Raw genomic sequence first — 14,389 nt, forward strand, 5'->3', positions numbered from 1 at the left:
GAATGTCAGCTAAGTCCACAGCTGTCCTGTGAGAGGATCCTATGGTTACTTCCCACCTTCTCTGTAAAGAAATCGAAGCACAGAGGAGTTGACTTGCACCTGACCCAGTGCTGGGATGTAGCTCAGAATATTTTAAACTGAATCTGGCTTTGGGTTCCATCCTCTGAATCCTTGTCTCAGGGCCCGCGACGTGTCATCAAAAGCCTGAGTGTACCATGCGGCTCAGGGTTTCCCTCCTGACCTGCCAGCTGAAAGTTCGGCAGCTCTGACCCCGATCAGACACCCTCATGTTAAGGGTGAAGCCACTGTGAGATGAAGCTCAAAGCACAGGAGAGATAATGTGTATGAGGCCACAATCAGAGAGCCTATCTTATAAGCTCCAGCAGGCCTCAGAAGGGCAAAACCTGTCAGTTCTGGCTATCCCTGTGGTCCTTGTGGGCTGTCCTGGCTCAGGACTGAAACTGGGTTCCCTGAGGTTCTTTAATAATTCCTGTTTCTGGCACCTGTGTGGGATGATTGGCATTTGGGCTCAGCAGACACCATCAACCAAGGTACATTGATACCGCCTCCCAATGTGGCTTGAACATTCCCAATCATGGAGGCCAGAGTGGGCGTCTCCAGAGCCAAGGTTCCACCCCAGGGCCTTTTCTAACACGATTCTAAACCCAAGCACCGCTCCCTGTCTTCCCTCTGTGGGTCTTCCATGGCTCCAGGGCTGACCTAATTGGGTGGTGAGGAAATGCAAAGACAACGTATGGAAAGACACACAGAAAAGGCTTGAACGAGGCTTCAGCATCCCAGAATCTCAGTGTGCTTGTTATTTACAGTTGAACAAGTAGCCAGGGTTTGTGGTATTTAGCTAAAGGAAGGGGGCAGGCTCCACTAATCTCAGTAGGAGCCGGAGTCAGCAGCAGTCTCTGTAGGGGAGCAGTCTTCAGGCTGTGAATATCTGAGAAGAAAAAGCCATGGTGGGCATTTTCTGCAAGCACAGTCGACATTCACGCTCAGACCGCAGGAAAGCCTTGTCATTCCTCTGAGCGTCCCCTGGAGGAAAGGCTTTGCCAGATTATCATGGATCTGAGCTTTGGTGTTGATCTTGCGGCTCATGTGAAAAGCAAACCCACATGGGCCTTCTCTGCCCCCCCCCACACTGGTTATGATCTGTCAAGGCCATACCAAGTAGATGGACTTGACAGTGTGGAGAGCTCACTCCAAAAATCAGGTAGAATGAGCCGGGCGGTGGTGGCGCATGCTTTTAATCCCAGCACTCAGGAGGCAGAGGCAGGCGGATCTCTGTGAGTTCGAGGCCAGCCTGGTCTACAAGAACTAGTTCCAGAACAGGAACCAAAAAGCTACGGAGAAACCCTGTCTCGAAAAATCAAAAAAACCAAAAAAAAAAAAAACCCCAAAAAAATCAGGTAGAACGGCCATCTAGACGAAACGTAACTGCTGTCTCCACCTGAGGCCTGTCCTACCAGGACATGAAACATTGAAAACAACATGACCAGAAACGTCTTCATTATTGGCTGACAAATTGACTGTGTAGAAAATTCAGGGTGGTCAGACCGTTCTGCTTCAGACTAAGAAGGCTCTTTAGTCATTAACTAAGAAGGCTTCTTTAACCATTGGGAGGTTTGAGGCATTTTAATTCTTCATAGGATCTATCCCCTCTCTGGCTATTCTGTGTAACTGGTGTCTAAAAATCCCAGGGATGTTTCAGGTGAATCGGCCATCAGTCTCTGGACAGACTGCTAGGTTATCTCAGAAAGAAAGCCTGTCCTCCCACAGCTCTCTGAGCTTCACTAAGGTCCTGGCAGAGGATAGCTACAATGAGAGGCACACAGAAAGAAGCTGTGAGAACAGGACCCAACTGCATAGGGAGGGGCTAATAAGAGCCACTAACAATTCAGAGGCAAGACAGTTGGGATACTAAATCTCTGAAAACAGTAGTAGGGTCTGCAGGTGGTGGTGGCACACAACTCTAATCCTAGAACTCAGGAGGCAGAGGTAGGTGGATCTCTGTGAGTTCGAGGCCAGCCTGGTCTACACAGTGAGTTTCAGGCAATATAGCATTACAATATTTTCTGGCGAACAGCTAAGATAAATGTTGAGCACATGTATGTGGAAAAAAGTCTCAGGCATCACTGAAACAACTGCAATTATATTCAAATTTTTAGGCAAAAAGATTTATCAGCATCAATTTCAACCATGAAATTTCCCATTTCTACAATGTTGAAAGACAAAAAATAATAACACAAATGTTCATATGTTGCAAGGAAATAAGAATTTTAGAAAACAGCACAATGTTGAAAGACAAAAAATAATAACACAAATGTTCATATGTTGCAAGGAAATAACAATTTTAGAAAACAGCACAATGTTGCAAGGAGCCGCTTGTTCGTCCCGGCCGCCCAGAACCAAAATAATCGCACAGAAACTGTATTAATTAAATCACTGCTTGGCCCATTAGCTCTAGCTTCAATCAAGAGCAGAAATATACATATAACAAAATTGACCTAAAATTTGTATCAATAAACCAAGATCCATACCAATGCAAATCTCTATAGCAGTGCAAGGCAAGGTAGTGGTGGTGCACATCTTTAACCCCCGCATTCAGGAGGCCGAGGCAGGTGGATCTCTAAGTTTGAGGCCAGCCCGATCTACACAGAGAAACCCTATCTTGAAAAACAAAAGGGAGGAGGAGGAAGAAGAAGAAGAAGAGGAGGAGGAGGAGGAGCAAGAGGAGAAAATAGCACAACGCTGGCATAATGTTTTTCCAGGCTCCTAAACTGAGCCAAGTTACCCTAAGGCTGGTAGCTTGATCGGTCCTCAAACCAATCTCCAGACCAGCTCAGCTTGTGGCAGGGTTCAGAAGCACTACACAAGCAGAGGGAATATCACTGATTTCAGAGTTGGTCATTACTCAGATCTCCTGACAAGAGGACTCCATGTCTAGATCAAGCCTGACCATTACAAAGCATCACTGTGAAGAGCTCAGAAATGTTCCATATGCACAACAAGGAAGCGATGGGAGGTGGGCACCTCGGCCACACCAACACGGTCCCCACAGTTCTTTCCTTTGCAGCACGGTGTGGCGCCCTGTACCTAAACTTCCTAAGTCTCTGCTCAAATCACCACTGAGGCCTAACCTAGCCAGGAAGTCTCACAATGTACGCAACTTCAGGATTATATAACCATTCCTCTGAAATAACCCATGCTCTACAAGGCTAAGAAATAAGATGTCAAGGTATCTTAAGCAAGTGCAGCCATGGAGTAAATGGAAAGAATCCATGAGGAAAAGACGGTGGAGAATCATGAACTCCTTGGAATAGCTGGAATCTGGTCACCTGACTCCGAGGCACTTCCCTCAGGGCAGTGACACTTGTGATGTAAGACTTGATCTGCACACAGAATCATCTTGTTAGGAGACCCAGCACACTCAGAACAGACTGCCCTCTGGCCAGTTCATTTGCTGAGATTCCTCATTATGTTGAGAGAGGATCCTCTGTATCCAGATCCAAAATGATTCCAGTGGTTCAGGTAGTGAAAGAGCTGATACAGCTGCAAGCGCTTATCAAATCCCGGGGCTTTAGGGATTTTGCTATGATAGGCAGAGTAAAAGGAGCTGCTGAAGCCCCCGAACATGCCAGCTATTGCCAGCTCATATTCTGAGTGGCCATAGAAGGAAGCTGGATCAAAAATGATGGGCCCAGAGGAATCTTCTGCTACATTCCCTCCCCAGAGGTCTCCGTGAAGTAAGGAGGGCACAATTTCCAGGTCACGAAACAGGTCAGGAATCTTCAACTGCAAGGAGAAAGATGGAGTCTTAGACAAGGCGGTCAATGAATACGGAGGTGTAGGTGTCTTCCTAAGTGCTGTTCCACAGATCTACGAGCTGTTACTCAGATGTGTCTGACTTAGAGAGAGACGGGCACTGCTGTAAGAAATACAATCAGCGCTGCCCATGCTCTGGTGCCCCCCCATCAGTGCTCAGTGGGCACTGTTGGCATTGGGTATACAGAGAAGGCCCTGCTCACCTGCAGAGCAGACCACAGCTCAAGAGCTTCCCGGTCTCCGGACCTCTTCTCCACCATGTCCATCTGGGGCTGAATGCGCTGACTGGCATAGAATGTGACCCAGTCTTTCTGCCAGTCATTTACCTGCCCAGGAGAGAGAATAGGGCAAAGCAGACTATCTTAGTCAGGGTTTCTGTTGCTGTGATGAAATAGCATGACCAAAAAGCAAGCTGGGGAGGAAAGGGTTTATTAGGCTTACACTTCAGCATTGCTGTTCATCACTGGAGGAAGTCAGGACAGGAAGTCAAACAGGGCAGGATCCCAGAGGCAGGAGCTGACACAGAGGCCATGGAGGGGAGCTGTTTACTGGCTTGCTTCCCATGGCTTGCTCAGCCTGCTTTCTTATAGAACCCAGGACCACCAGCCCAGGGGTAGCACCACCCACCGTGGGCTGGGCCCTCCCCTTGCCGCTGCCTCCCTCCTCTGAGGACTCTCGCTTGTGTCAAGGTGACACACAAAGTCAGCACACAGACTTTACAGAAAACTTCAGAACGGAAGGAGACTTGAGTGCCCAGAACTCCCAGTGTAGACTGGGCTGCAGGAAGCATGGAGAGGAGTAGCAGCCACAGGAGGCAAAGAGCTGAGGGAAGACCAGGCAGCACGAAGTCTCAGCACAGGCTGAGACTGTAGGTCCAGCGTCCCCAGGGAATGGTCAGCAGGGTGTGCCGGGTGACTAGTTGCAGCCTTCCAGGCCTGGAGATCAATTCAAACAATTTAACTACAACTATGGGACAAAGGCCTGAGCTAGTTGACCCTCTGGATCTCAGGGCTTGTTTCTGACCATCTACCTGGCCACATTTTACCTTGTCCTGGGAGAGATGAGAAAAGTCATATGGAACCTCTTTCATAAGAAGAACGTCCAGGCACAGGTGCTTACCACCCTGCTATGGCCCCTGTGCCCACCATAAAACATCTAGTGTAGTAGGAGGCTGCTTGTTTGTTCCCAGACGCCCAGACTCCCGAAATAACCACACAGAAACTGTATTAAATAAATCACTGCTTGGCCTATTAGCTCTAGCTTTTTATTGGCTCTTTTTTTTTTTTCGAGACAGGGTTTCTCTGTAGCTTTGGTGCCTGTCCCGGAACTAGCTCTTGTAGACCAGGCTGGCCTCCTTTAATCCCAGCACTCGGGAGGCAGAGGCAGGCAGATCTCTGGGAGTTCGAGGCCAGCTTGGTTAACTCTTACATCTTAATCCAACCCATTTCTATTAGTCTGTGCATCGCCACGTGGCTGTGGCTTACAGGTGAGGTTCCATCTGGCATCTGTCTCTGGCAGAGCTACTCTACTCTGCCTTCTTTCTCCCAGAATTCAGTTTATTTTCCCCGCCTAGCTCTATTCTGCTAAGCCACTGACCAAAACAGCTTCTTTATTCATTAACCAATAAAAGCAACACATATACAGGAGGACTTTCCATATCAATTTAGTTTGGGTTTTTTGTTTTGTTTTGTTTTTGAGATAGAGTTTCTCTGTGTAGCCTTGGTTGTAGGCTGGCCTCTGCCTCCCGAATATTGGGATTAAAGGTGGGCACCACCACCACCCATAAAACATCTAGAAGTTTCTATTTCTAGATTCTGCATTCATGCCTCTAGGCAAAGAGATTTCCTGGTTTCCTTTTTGTGACTGTGAAAAAAACCCTCATAAAGCCATCCTTAGAGGTATTTTTGGTTTGTTTGTTTTTTATCTTAAAATTCCAGATGTTGTTCCATCATTTCAGGAAGGTCAAGGCGACAGGAACAGCTCTTCACATCCAGAGTCAGGCATTGGTGCTGCCCAGATTCAGGGTGGGTCTTCCTACTAAGAAAATCTGTCAACCCGTTCCAGATAATTCCTCACCGTGACTCTCTGCCCAGGTGATTCTAGACTGTAACAAACTGACAATTAAAACTGTCACAGCTGTCACCCAATCTACTTTGTATTTGCTGGATATCAGGCAGGAACTCCCCGGGAACAGACATAAACCATGAACATGAAAGGTATAAGGCCGGTCAGTGTGCTGTCTTTGAGAGTTTAGTACTTTGGTAACCACAGGGGAGTGGACCTAAGACCTCTGCTCACAGTAAAACCCTCATCTGTTCAGGTCCTTAAGTAAAACAATGTACTTTACACAGAACCCACACTGTGGAGATGGCTTAGAATTAACAGGGCTTGCTGCTCTTGTAGAAAGCCAAATTCAGGTTGCAGCAACTGATGTGGGTTTCTCTCTGTATGCTGTCAATATGTTTTATTACCATTGGTTAATAAAGAAGCTGATTTGGCCATTAGTCAGGAAGAGTTGAGGTGGAAAATCCAAGCAAAGAAACAGGAAGAAAGGTGGAGTCTGGGAGACGCCAGCAGAAGCTGGAGAAGCAAGATGTGAGGTAACAAGCCACAAGTCTCGTGGTAAAATATAGACTAATAAAAATGGGTTAATTTAGCTGTAAGAGCTAGTTAATAATAACCCTGAGCTAATAGGCCAAATAGTTTCTAATTAATATTAAGCCTCTGAGTGACATTTATTTATTTATTTGTTTATTTATTTATTTTTGTCTTTCGAGACAGAGTTTCCCTGTAGCTTTGGAGCCTGTCCTGGACTAGCTCTTGTAGACCAAGCTGGCCTCGAACTCACAAAGATCCACCTGCCTCTGCCTCCTGAGTGCTGGGATTAAAGGCATGCACCACCACCGCCCAGCTTCTCTGAGTGATTATTTTAAAAGGGACTCATGTCTGGGTGGGATACAGAAAAGCTGAAGTTACAAGCACCTCACTTCAGGCTACTCACAACCACTTGTGACTACAGCTCTAAAAGATCTAATTCCTTCTTCTGCCTTAGCAGGTAAGCATACATACATACACACACATATATATAATAAAAAAAATCTCTAAAAATAAGTTGGACATTGTGGTAAACACCTTTAATCCCAAGAATTGGGAGGCAGAAACAGGCAGATGTCTGATGTGGGATTCCCCTCTGTATGCTGTGAATATGTTTTATTACCAATGGTTAATAAAGAAGCTGCTTTGGCCTATGACAGGGCAGAATAAAGTCAGGCAGGAAATCTGAACAGAGATATAGAGCAGACTGAGTCAAAGAGACGCCATGTGGCTGCCAAAGGAAAAGATGCCGGAACCTTACCAGTAAGCCACAGCCTCGTGGTGATACATAGATTAATAGAAATGGGTTAAGATGTAAAAGCTAGCAAGGAATATGCCTGAGCCATCAGCCAAACAGTGCTGTAATTAATTCAATTTCTGTGTGATTATTCAGGTCTGGGTGGCCAGGAAACCAACATGTAGTCTCTGTGTAGTCTAGTCTCCATTTACAGTTATCTACAAGTTCAAGGCCATTTGGTCTACAAAGTGAGCTCCAGGCTCACTACTACAAAGCTACACAGTGAGATCTTGTCTCAAAACAAACAAACAAACAAATAATTATAATCAAAATAAAACAAAAGTTACAGATTTTCTCATTTTTAACCCTTCCTTGAAATCCAGCATCCTAACTTTTTGTTCTGTCTCATTTTCCATCTTAATCTAACATGTGAGTTTACTTCATGTCAACTTCTTAAAAATTATCAGGGAAAAAATGGTGCAAAGACTTACAAAATCTCCCAGAAAAGGAACAGGGCGACTTCCCTACTGTGTCTGACTGTGAAATGGAAGTAAGTTCGGTGTCACTCACCTGGGGGAGGTATCCACAGCATGTCACTACATCAAATCCAAACTGGTCCACAAAGGGCCGCTCTGCCTGTCCACTTCCTTTCCCTTTCACACAAAAAGAAACAAAGAAAGGTCACTAGTTTGTCCCCTTGTCCCAAAAGACCCTCAGCCCACCCTGGGAGCTCAGAGCTGTTTCTTTGCAGTCAATATGCCCTTACCTCCCCATGCCTGCACCCAGAGGTAAGCAAGACCCTCAGATCACTCAGAATAGCATCTGCTTTAGCAAACTTAATAACCAAGGACACGAGCTATTCTAGAAGCAGAACCAAGTACCAGAGAATACATGGGGATGGAGGGATATAAAACATTGCCAAAAATAAATAAAACATGCATTTGTTTAGAGAAGAAAAAATATCTACCACACAATTCATCAAGAAAAGAGGTTTTTAAGTGGCCAATGTAGTTCCATTTTTTTTTTTTTTTTTTTTTGGTTTTTCCAGACAGGGTTTCTCTGTGGCTTTGGAGCCTGTCCTGGAACTAGCTCTTGTAGACCAGGATGGTCTCGAACTCACAGAGATTCACCTGCCTCTGCCTCCCAAGTGCTTGGATTAAAGGCATGTGCCACCACCGCCCAGCTTTGTAGTTCCATTTTTGACAGATAAAATTATTATACTTGCTGGGTCGTGGTGGTGCACATACCTTGAATCCTAGCACTAGGGAGGCAGAGGCAGGCAGATCTCTGTTAGTTTGAGGCCAGCCTGGTCTACAGAGTGAGTATCAGGACAGCCAAAGCTACACAGAGAAACCCTGTCTCAAAAAATACACAAACAAAAACCTATTACACTTTGAAATGGCATCAAACTCATGTGTCTCCCCAACTCAAGAAACTCTCAATAATGAATTCCATGCAGCCTGGGAGCAACAGGAAAGCCAGTTAACGGGCCTATTAGTAGATCCTCACAGCACAGAGGCAGGCTGATGGTACTACCAGTGTATCCTCACAGCAGGGGCAGGCTGATGGTACGACCAGTGTATCCTCACAGCACAGAGACAGGCTGACGGTACTACCAGTGAGTGTATCCTCACAGCACAGAGACAGAGACAGGCTGATGGTACGACCAGTGTATCCTCACAGCAGGGGCAGGCTGATGGTACGACCAGTGTATCCTCACAGCACAGAGACAGGCTGACGGTACTACCAGTGTATCCTCACAGCAGGGGCAGGCTGATGGTACGACCAGTGTATCCTCACAGCACAGAGACAGGCTGACGGTACTACCAGTGTATCCTCACAGCAGGGGCAGGCTGACGGTACTACCAGTGTATCCTCACAGCACAGAGACAGAGACAGGCTGATGGTACAACCAGTGTATCCTCACAGCAGGGGCAGGCTGATGGTACGACCAGTGTATCCTCACAGCACAGAGACAGAGACAGGCTGATGGTACAACCAGTGTATCCTCACAGCAGGGACAGGCTACCAGGACCCACCAGTAGAACATGACACAGTAGACCGGATCATCTGCTTTCTGACTATCAGCTATTCTGTCTAGCAGAGTCAGCGCGTGAATTACAAACTGTCAGCCTGAACATGCTGGGAAATTCTCTCAATGCTAACACCACAGCATTGTTCTACGATGGGGGGCATTAGGGCCTTCATTCTGAGCCTCAAGGGTGGTGTACATGGAAGAGACAACAATGTGTTTAAAGGAGCCACTTTATACTGAAAACTAAACAACTTCGATTAGACTCCCTTCTGGAAAGTTAGACGTAAAGCGACCATAACATCACGCAGCTTCACGTCCAGCGATACCTCCTGTCCTTCAGAATGTCTAAGACACACTGTGCCCATCACATCCATGGTGTTCACTGCACGGCAAATGTGCAGCCTTAGGGTGCCCACCCTTGCTTTGGCATCAGCACAGGCTACAGCGTCACCCCATCCCTGAGCCCATGGGCTGAAGGCCCTTCTCCAGAGCGGGTCCCTTACCCACGGTGCCAGCCTCCTTCAGGAGCCCCTCTCCAAGCTTCTTGTTCTCAAGGTGCAGATCTGCAAGCTGGGACCCAAGCTTGGCAGCATGGCTAAAACCAAAACGCAGGAGCTAAACAGATGGCACACAGACAGCAGATCCATCTGAAAGAGCTCAAGGCACATAAAGCAGGTCAAGCATTGAGCACAAAGTTCATCCTACTGGAGTGGTTAAGAGCACTGGATGTTCCTCTGGAGGACCTGGGTTGAATTCCCAGCACCCAGATGGCAGCTCACAACTCTCCAGACGGATCTGGTTCCAGGAATCTATCACACCAGGCATGCATGTGGTACACATATCTGAAAAGTTCATTCTACTGAAATAGGAGGAAAACTAGGTATGAAGGCACAATAGCAAGAATTCTAGGAAGGAGGAGGCAGAAGGATCAAGCCTCAGCTGTATAAGACTGTTTCAAAGTAAAGAAACAAAATTGAAATAGGAGATCCCCATTATTTGACCGCCTTTCCTGGTCTTCTTAGATTTTGCAGCAGAGTTCTTCTGTAATCATCTCACTTTGAGAGAGCCCTCTCTGGCTTTCAGTTGGCAGAGAGGACATGCCAGTCAAACTATAGGGTCATCATCTGTGCAGCCAAGGGCTCTTTACACCACACCTCAAAATCATGCCCCCAAAATAAAAGAACCACACTGGGGAAAAATAGAGCCTTTGTTTTTAAGCAGAAAGGATGGCGTCGAGACAAACCTGCTCAGGTACCGCATGTCCAAATGCTCCATCACCAGCATACTCCCGCCTCCTGGGGCCTCAAGGACCTTGATAGGCTTGGGGACTTTCACTGTGTCTGTCTTCATAATGGCCGTCAAACTGGCCATCTCACCTTCAAACATTCTCTTAGCCTGTCAGTCAAACAATGGAGAGGAAACCGAGGTCAGCAGAGAAAGACCAGTTAGACAGGCTTTCTTCAGGCATTACAGTTCCAAACCACATTTATGCCAGAGAGGACTCAAGAAATCAACAGTGCTTTCTGGGAACTCATGGGAAAAATAGAAGTGCCAAAGTCACACAGGTATGAGAAAGCTTCTACTTCTCAGTTTGGGGTTGCATTTTGTTTGTTTGTTTGCTTTGGTTTTTTTGAGACAGAGTTTCTCCACATAGTCCTGGCTGTCCTGGAACTCACTCTGTAGACCAGGCTAGCCTCAGACTCAGAAATTCATCTGCCTCTGCCTCCTGAGTGCTGGGATTAAAAGTGTGCACCACCAACACCTTCTGTTTGTTAGCTTTTTTGAGACGGTCTCTGTGTAGCCTTGGCTGCCCTGGAACTGGCTATATGGACCAGGTTGGCCTCAAACTCTTTAGAGAACTGCCTGCTTTGCCTCCCACATGTGCCAATCAATCGATCTTGAAGCATTGCCATCACAAGATCAAGAATCCAGATACCAACAGAAATTCCACTCCTTCTCACTCAATAGCCATTGCTCACCCCAGGACAGCTCTCTCTGCCCTGGCTTCTATCATCAAAGAGCTATTCTGCACGTTTGGTCATTCTTTTTGTGTTGTTGGGTTTTTGTTGTTGTTTTTATGAGACAGGGTTTTGCTGTGTAGTCCATGCTGGCCTCAAACTCACAATCCCCCTTCCTCAGCCTCCTAAGTGCTGTGTTTTACACAGAGGGACATGGGTAGTGGGGTCTGGTGTATTTGTTTTATGCCTTCACCATGTATACTATTTCACAGTGTGAACATCCCTAACTGAACAGTGCTACCGTGGAAATTCTCCTACTCATTCTTGTAGTTACTACCTCTGTGATCTTGGGCAAGCTACTTAACCTTTCTTGGCTTCAGTTTCCTCACCTATAAAATGAGAGAATACTGAATTTCTTAAACTTGGGTTATGATTGAGTTAGCAGCTAACACACAGCCCGTTCTAAACACTCTACAGATGTTATTACTCACTAACAGGGCCAACGTTTCTGAGGAGAAAGATAAGAGCTATGTCCTAGGCAGAACCTTCACAGCAATCTCTTTAGACTATGAAGGAGAAGCTAAACTTCCACAAAGGTCCTGGTGACAGAGACTACTTTAAGAGGCAGCATTGAAAAAAAAAATCAGAAGAGGTTTAAAAAGGACAGCGAAGCCATTAAGAAGCAGAGCTCCTTTTGATGTCATTTACTGTTTTTGTGGTCTGAAGAGTCTAAGCTGGGCTGGAGAGGTGGCTCAGAGGTTAAGAGCATTGCCTGCTCTTCCAAAGGTCCTGAGTTCAATTCCCAGCAACTACATAGTGGCTCACAACCATCTGTAATGAGGTTTGGTGCCCTCTTCTGGCCTGCAGGTATACACACAGAATATTGTATACATATTAAAAAAAAAAAGAGTCTAAGCTACAAAAGTAGCTACTCATGAACAGACCTACAGGAAAATTAAGCCTCGGTTGGACCATTGTGGAAACAAAAACTAAAATTGAGATAAACCAATCACGTATGTTCACAAGAGCCACATAAGAACAGTCAAGTGGGGAAAAACTTAGACCAGGTAGATCCTAGCAAGGCATAAAAAAGCAAATACAGGAGCAGCCTCAGTAGTAGTAGTCTTGACTCACAGAAAGCAGAACATGGAAGAGCTGGATTCCCAACACAACAGTTATATCTACAATCAGCAGGCAGGTGTTTGCCTTATGGCCTGTGTACCTGCATCATTCATCAAAGGGAGAGGAAGGCTGGAGAATAGAAAGGAGACTTTGAAAGAACCCAGCAGGGGGCTGTAGAGGTGGCTTAGTGGTTAAAAGAGCAGACCACTCTTGCACAGGGCCTGAATTCAGTTCCCAGCTCCCACACCAGGTAGGCCATAACTACCTGCAATTCCAGCTGCAGGATGATCTGATGCCCTTGGTTCTCATGGGTACCACACTCACATCCCTCCCAACACACACAATCATCCACATCATCTTTAAAACCGAATAAATAAGTAAATAAATAAATCTAAAAAAAAACTCAGCAGAATATGCTGGCTGATATGTGTAATCATACCTAACTTGAGAGGCTGAAGATTCCACAGTAAGTTCCAGGCTAGCCTGGGCTACATATAGAGTGGATCTGTGTCATAAAGAATAAATAAAATAAAATGCTTCCTGAGAAAGAGAATGCAAGTTCAGATAGGAATTGAACTCAGGACCTCCGCAAAGCAAATCTCTGAGTCTGAGCCCAGCCTGTAGAATCTGAAGGCCATCACAGTCACACCAAGCACTGGCACTGAGGATAAGTTAGTGCAAGAGTAACTTCAAGGACCGTTGACAGAGTTCAATTAATATCTGTAGATGGGACAAGTGTTGAGAAAATAATTTCAAAGGTTAACACACATGTGAAAGGTAGAATTCCTTTCTTGAAAGAAAAATGAACGTACATGCAAGCCAGGCTTGTGGCTAAGACCTGTAACCCCAGCAAGAATCTGAAACAAGAGGACTGCGTTTGGAGGTCAGCCTTGGTTACAAACACCAATTCTAAGGAAAAAATAAAAAAGCACGTTGAGGGTGTGTGAGGTGCAGGGCTCGGCAAGAAGATAAACACCTTTAGTCTTATCCAAAAAGTCCTACAGAAGCCATCCACCTCCCTTGCAAAAGCCCTGGAGAGAGCAGATTAAAATGAAAACGGGACAGTGCCAACCAGGAGCACAACTGAAGCAGCGGAGCTCGCCCTGAGGAAGCAATAGGGCACTTCAGAAAAAGTCCACACACAAACTGAACGTGCTGGGGTGAGTGCATTATACCTGATACTTTAAGATCTTTGATCCCTGAGCTTTAGTCCCTGGGAGTTGAAATAAGTTCTAGATAAAAACGCATGTCCTCTGACGTTTCTCAAAACTAGCCAAACATAAAGGCTTTCCTCATAGAAGCGGACACTGCGATCTCAAAACACCACATCATGCGCAAAGCCAGTGCGGCCAGAGTGTGCAAAGGCAGAGTGTCCAAAGGCAGAGGACTGTGCAAAGGCCCGAGGCCAGCGTGAGACCGCCTGGGTATGGTGGTCACGCGTGGACGGCGGCCAGACAGAGCCTATGGCTGCAGACTGGGACTCTAACGCTACCCACCACGGACCTAGACCCAGAGCTAGAGCCCCGGGAGGCTCGGGATCTCAGACACACACCGTGCACCCAAACCAGGCCCCATTTTAGCCCCGGGCCAAGGAGCCGGACCCAGCTACCGGTGGTCCTACCTCCGCCTTGGAGTTCACTTTCACAAACACTCGTCCTCTGTCCGTGTCGTAACTCTGGCCCTGGCTAATGCACCCGCCTCCCGAGTGACCCGTAGCTTTGACCGAGCTGTAGCCCAGCTCCCGCTTCAGCACCGTCTCCATGGCAGTTGCGGGACAGCAAACCTGCTTCAGGCCTGCAGCCGAAGCGGGTAGAGCGGCGGGGCGGGGCCGACACTGGGCAGTGATGGGATTGGGTGACGAGGAGGAAGGGGCGGGGACACCTTTGCAGGGGCGGGATCTGACTGGTTAGGATGAGTTCAGAGGCAAGGCCACACCCACAGGTTCACTCCCGCTGCTTGGGGGCTGGCCCTGGGAAGTGGGTGTGGGACCAGCCTAGTGGCCCCCTCCGCGTGCAACCTCTTCTCCAGTCAAACTGCTTCGAAACAATTCCCGAACTGCTGTGAAGACAGAGGGAGGTTGCTCCCGCCTCCGGGCTCTACCCAACCCAG

The 14,389-nt window shown here is 47.0% G+C and overlaps 1 protein-coding gene across 1 annotated transcript; it reads right to left on the minus strand.

Annotated features, from left to right (window-relative positions):
- Window positions 1–2,145: 2,145 nt before the first annotated feature.
- Fn3krp (fructosamine 3 kinase related protein) lies at window positions 2,146–14,093 on the minus strand. The gene is made up of 6 exons (XM_075989732.1): window positions 13,902–14,093; window positions 10,444–10,595; window positions 9,704–9,795; window positions 7,736–7,818; window positions 4,038–4,160; window positions 2,146–3,804 (listed from the first exon to the last, which is right to left on the minus strand). Exons 1-6 carry the CDS (start codon window positions 14,040–14,042, stop codon window positions 3,466–3,468), a joined length of 930 nt encoding a protein of 309 aa, XP_075845847.1. The 5' UTR covers window positions 14,043–14,093; the 3' UTR covers window positions 2,146–3,465.
- Window positions 14,094–14,389: the final 296 nt, after the last annotated feature.

This window comes from Microtus pennsylvanicus, chromosome 11 (genome assembly GCF_037038515.1).
Source record: "Microtus pennsylvanicus isolate mMicPen1 chromosome 11, mMicPen1.hap1, whole genome shotgun sequence".
Lineage (NCBI taxonomy): Eukaryota > Metazoa > Chordata > Mammalia > Rodentia > Cricetidae > Microtus > Microtus pennsylvanicus.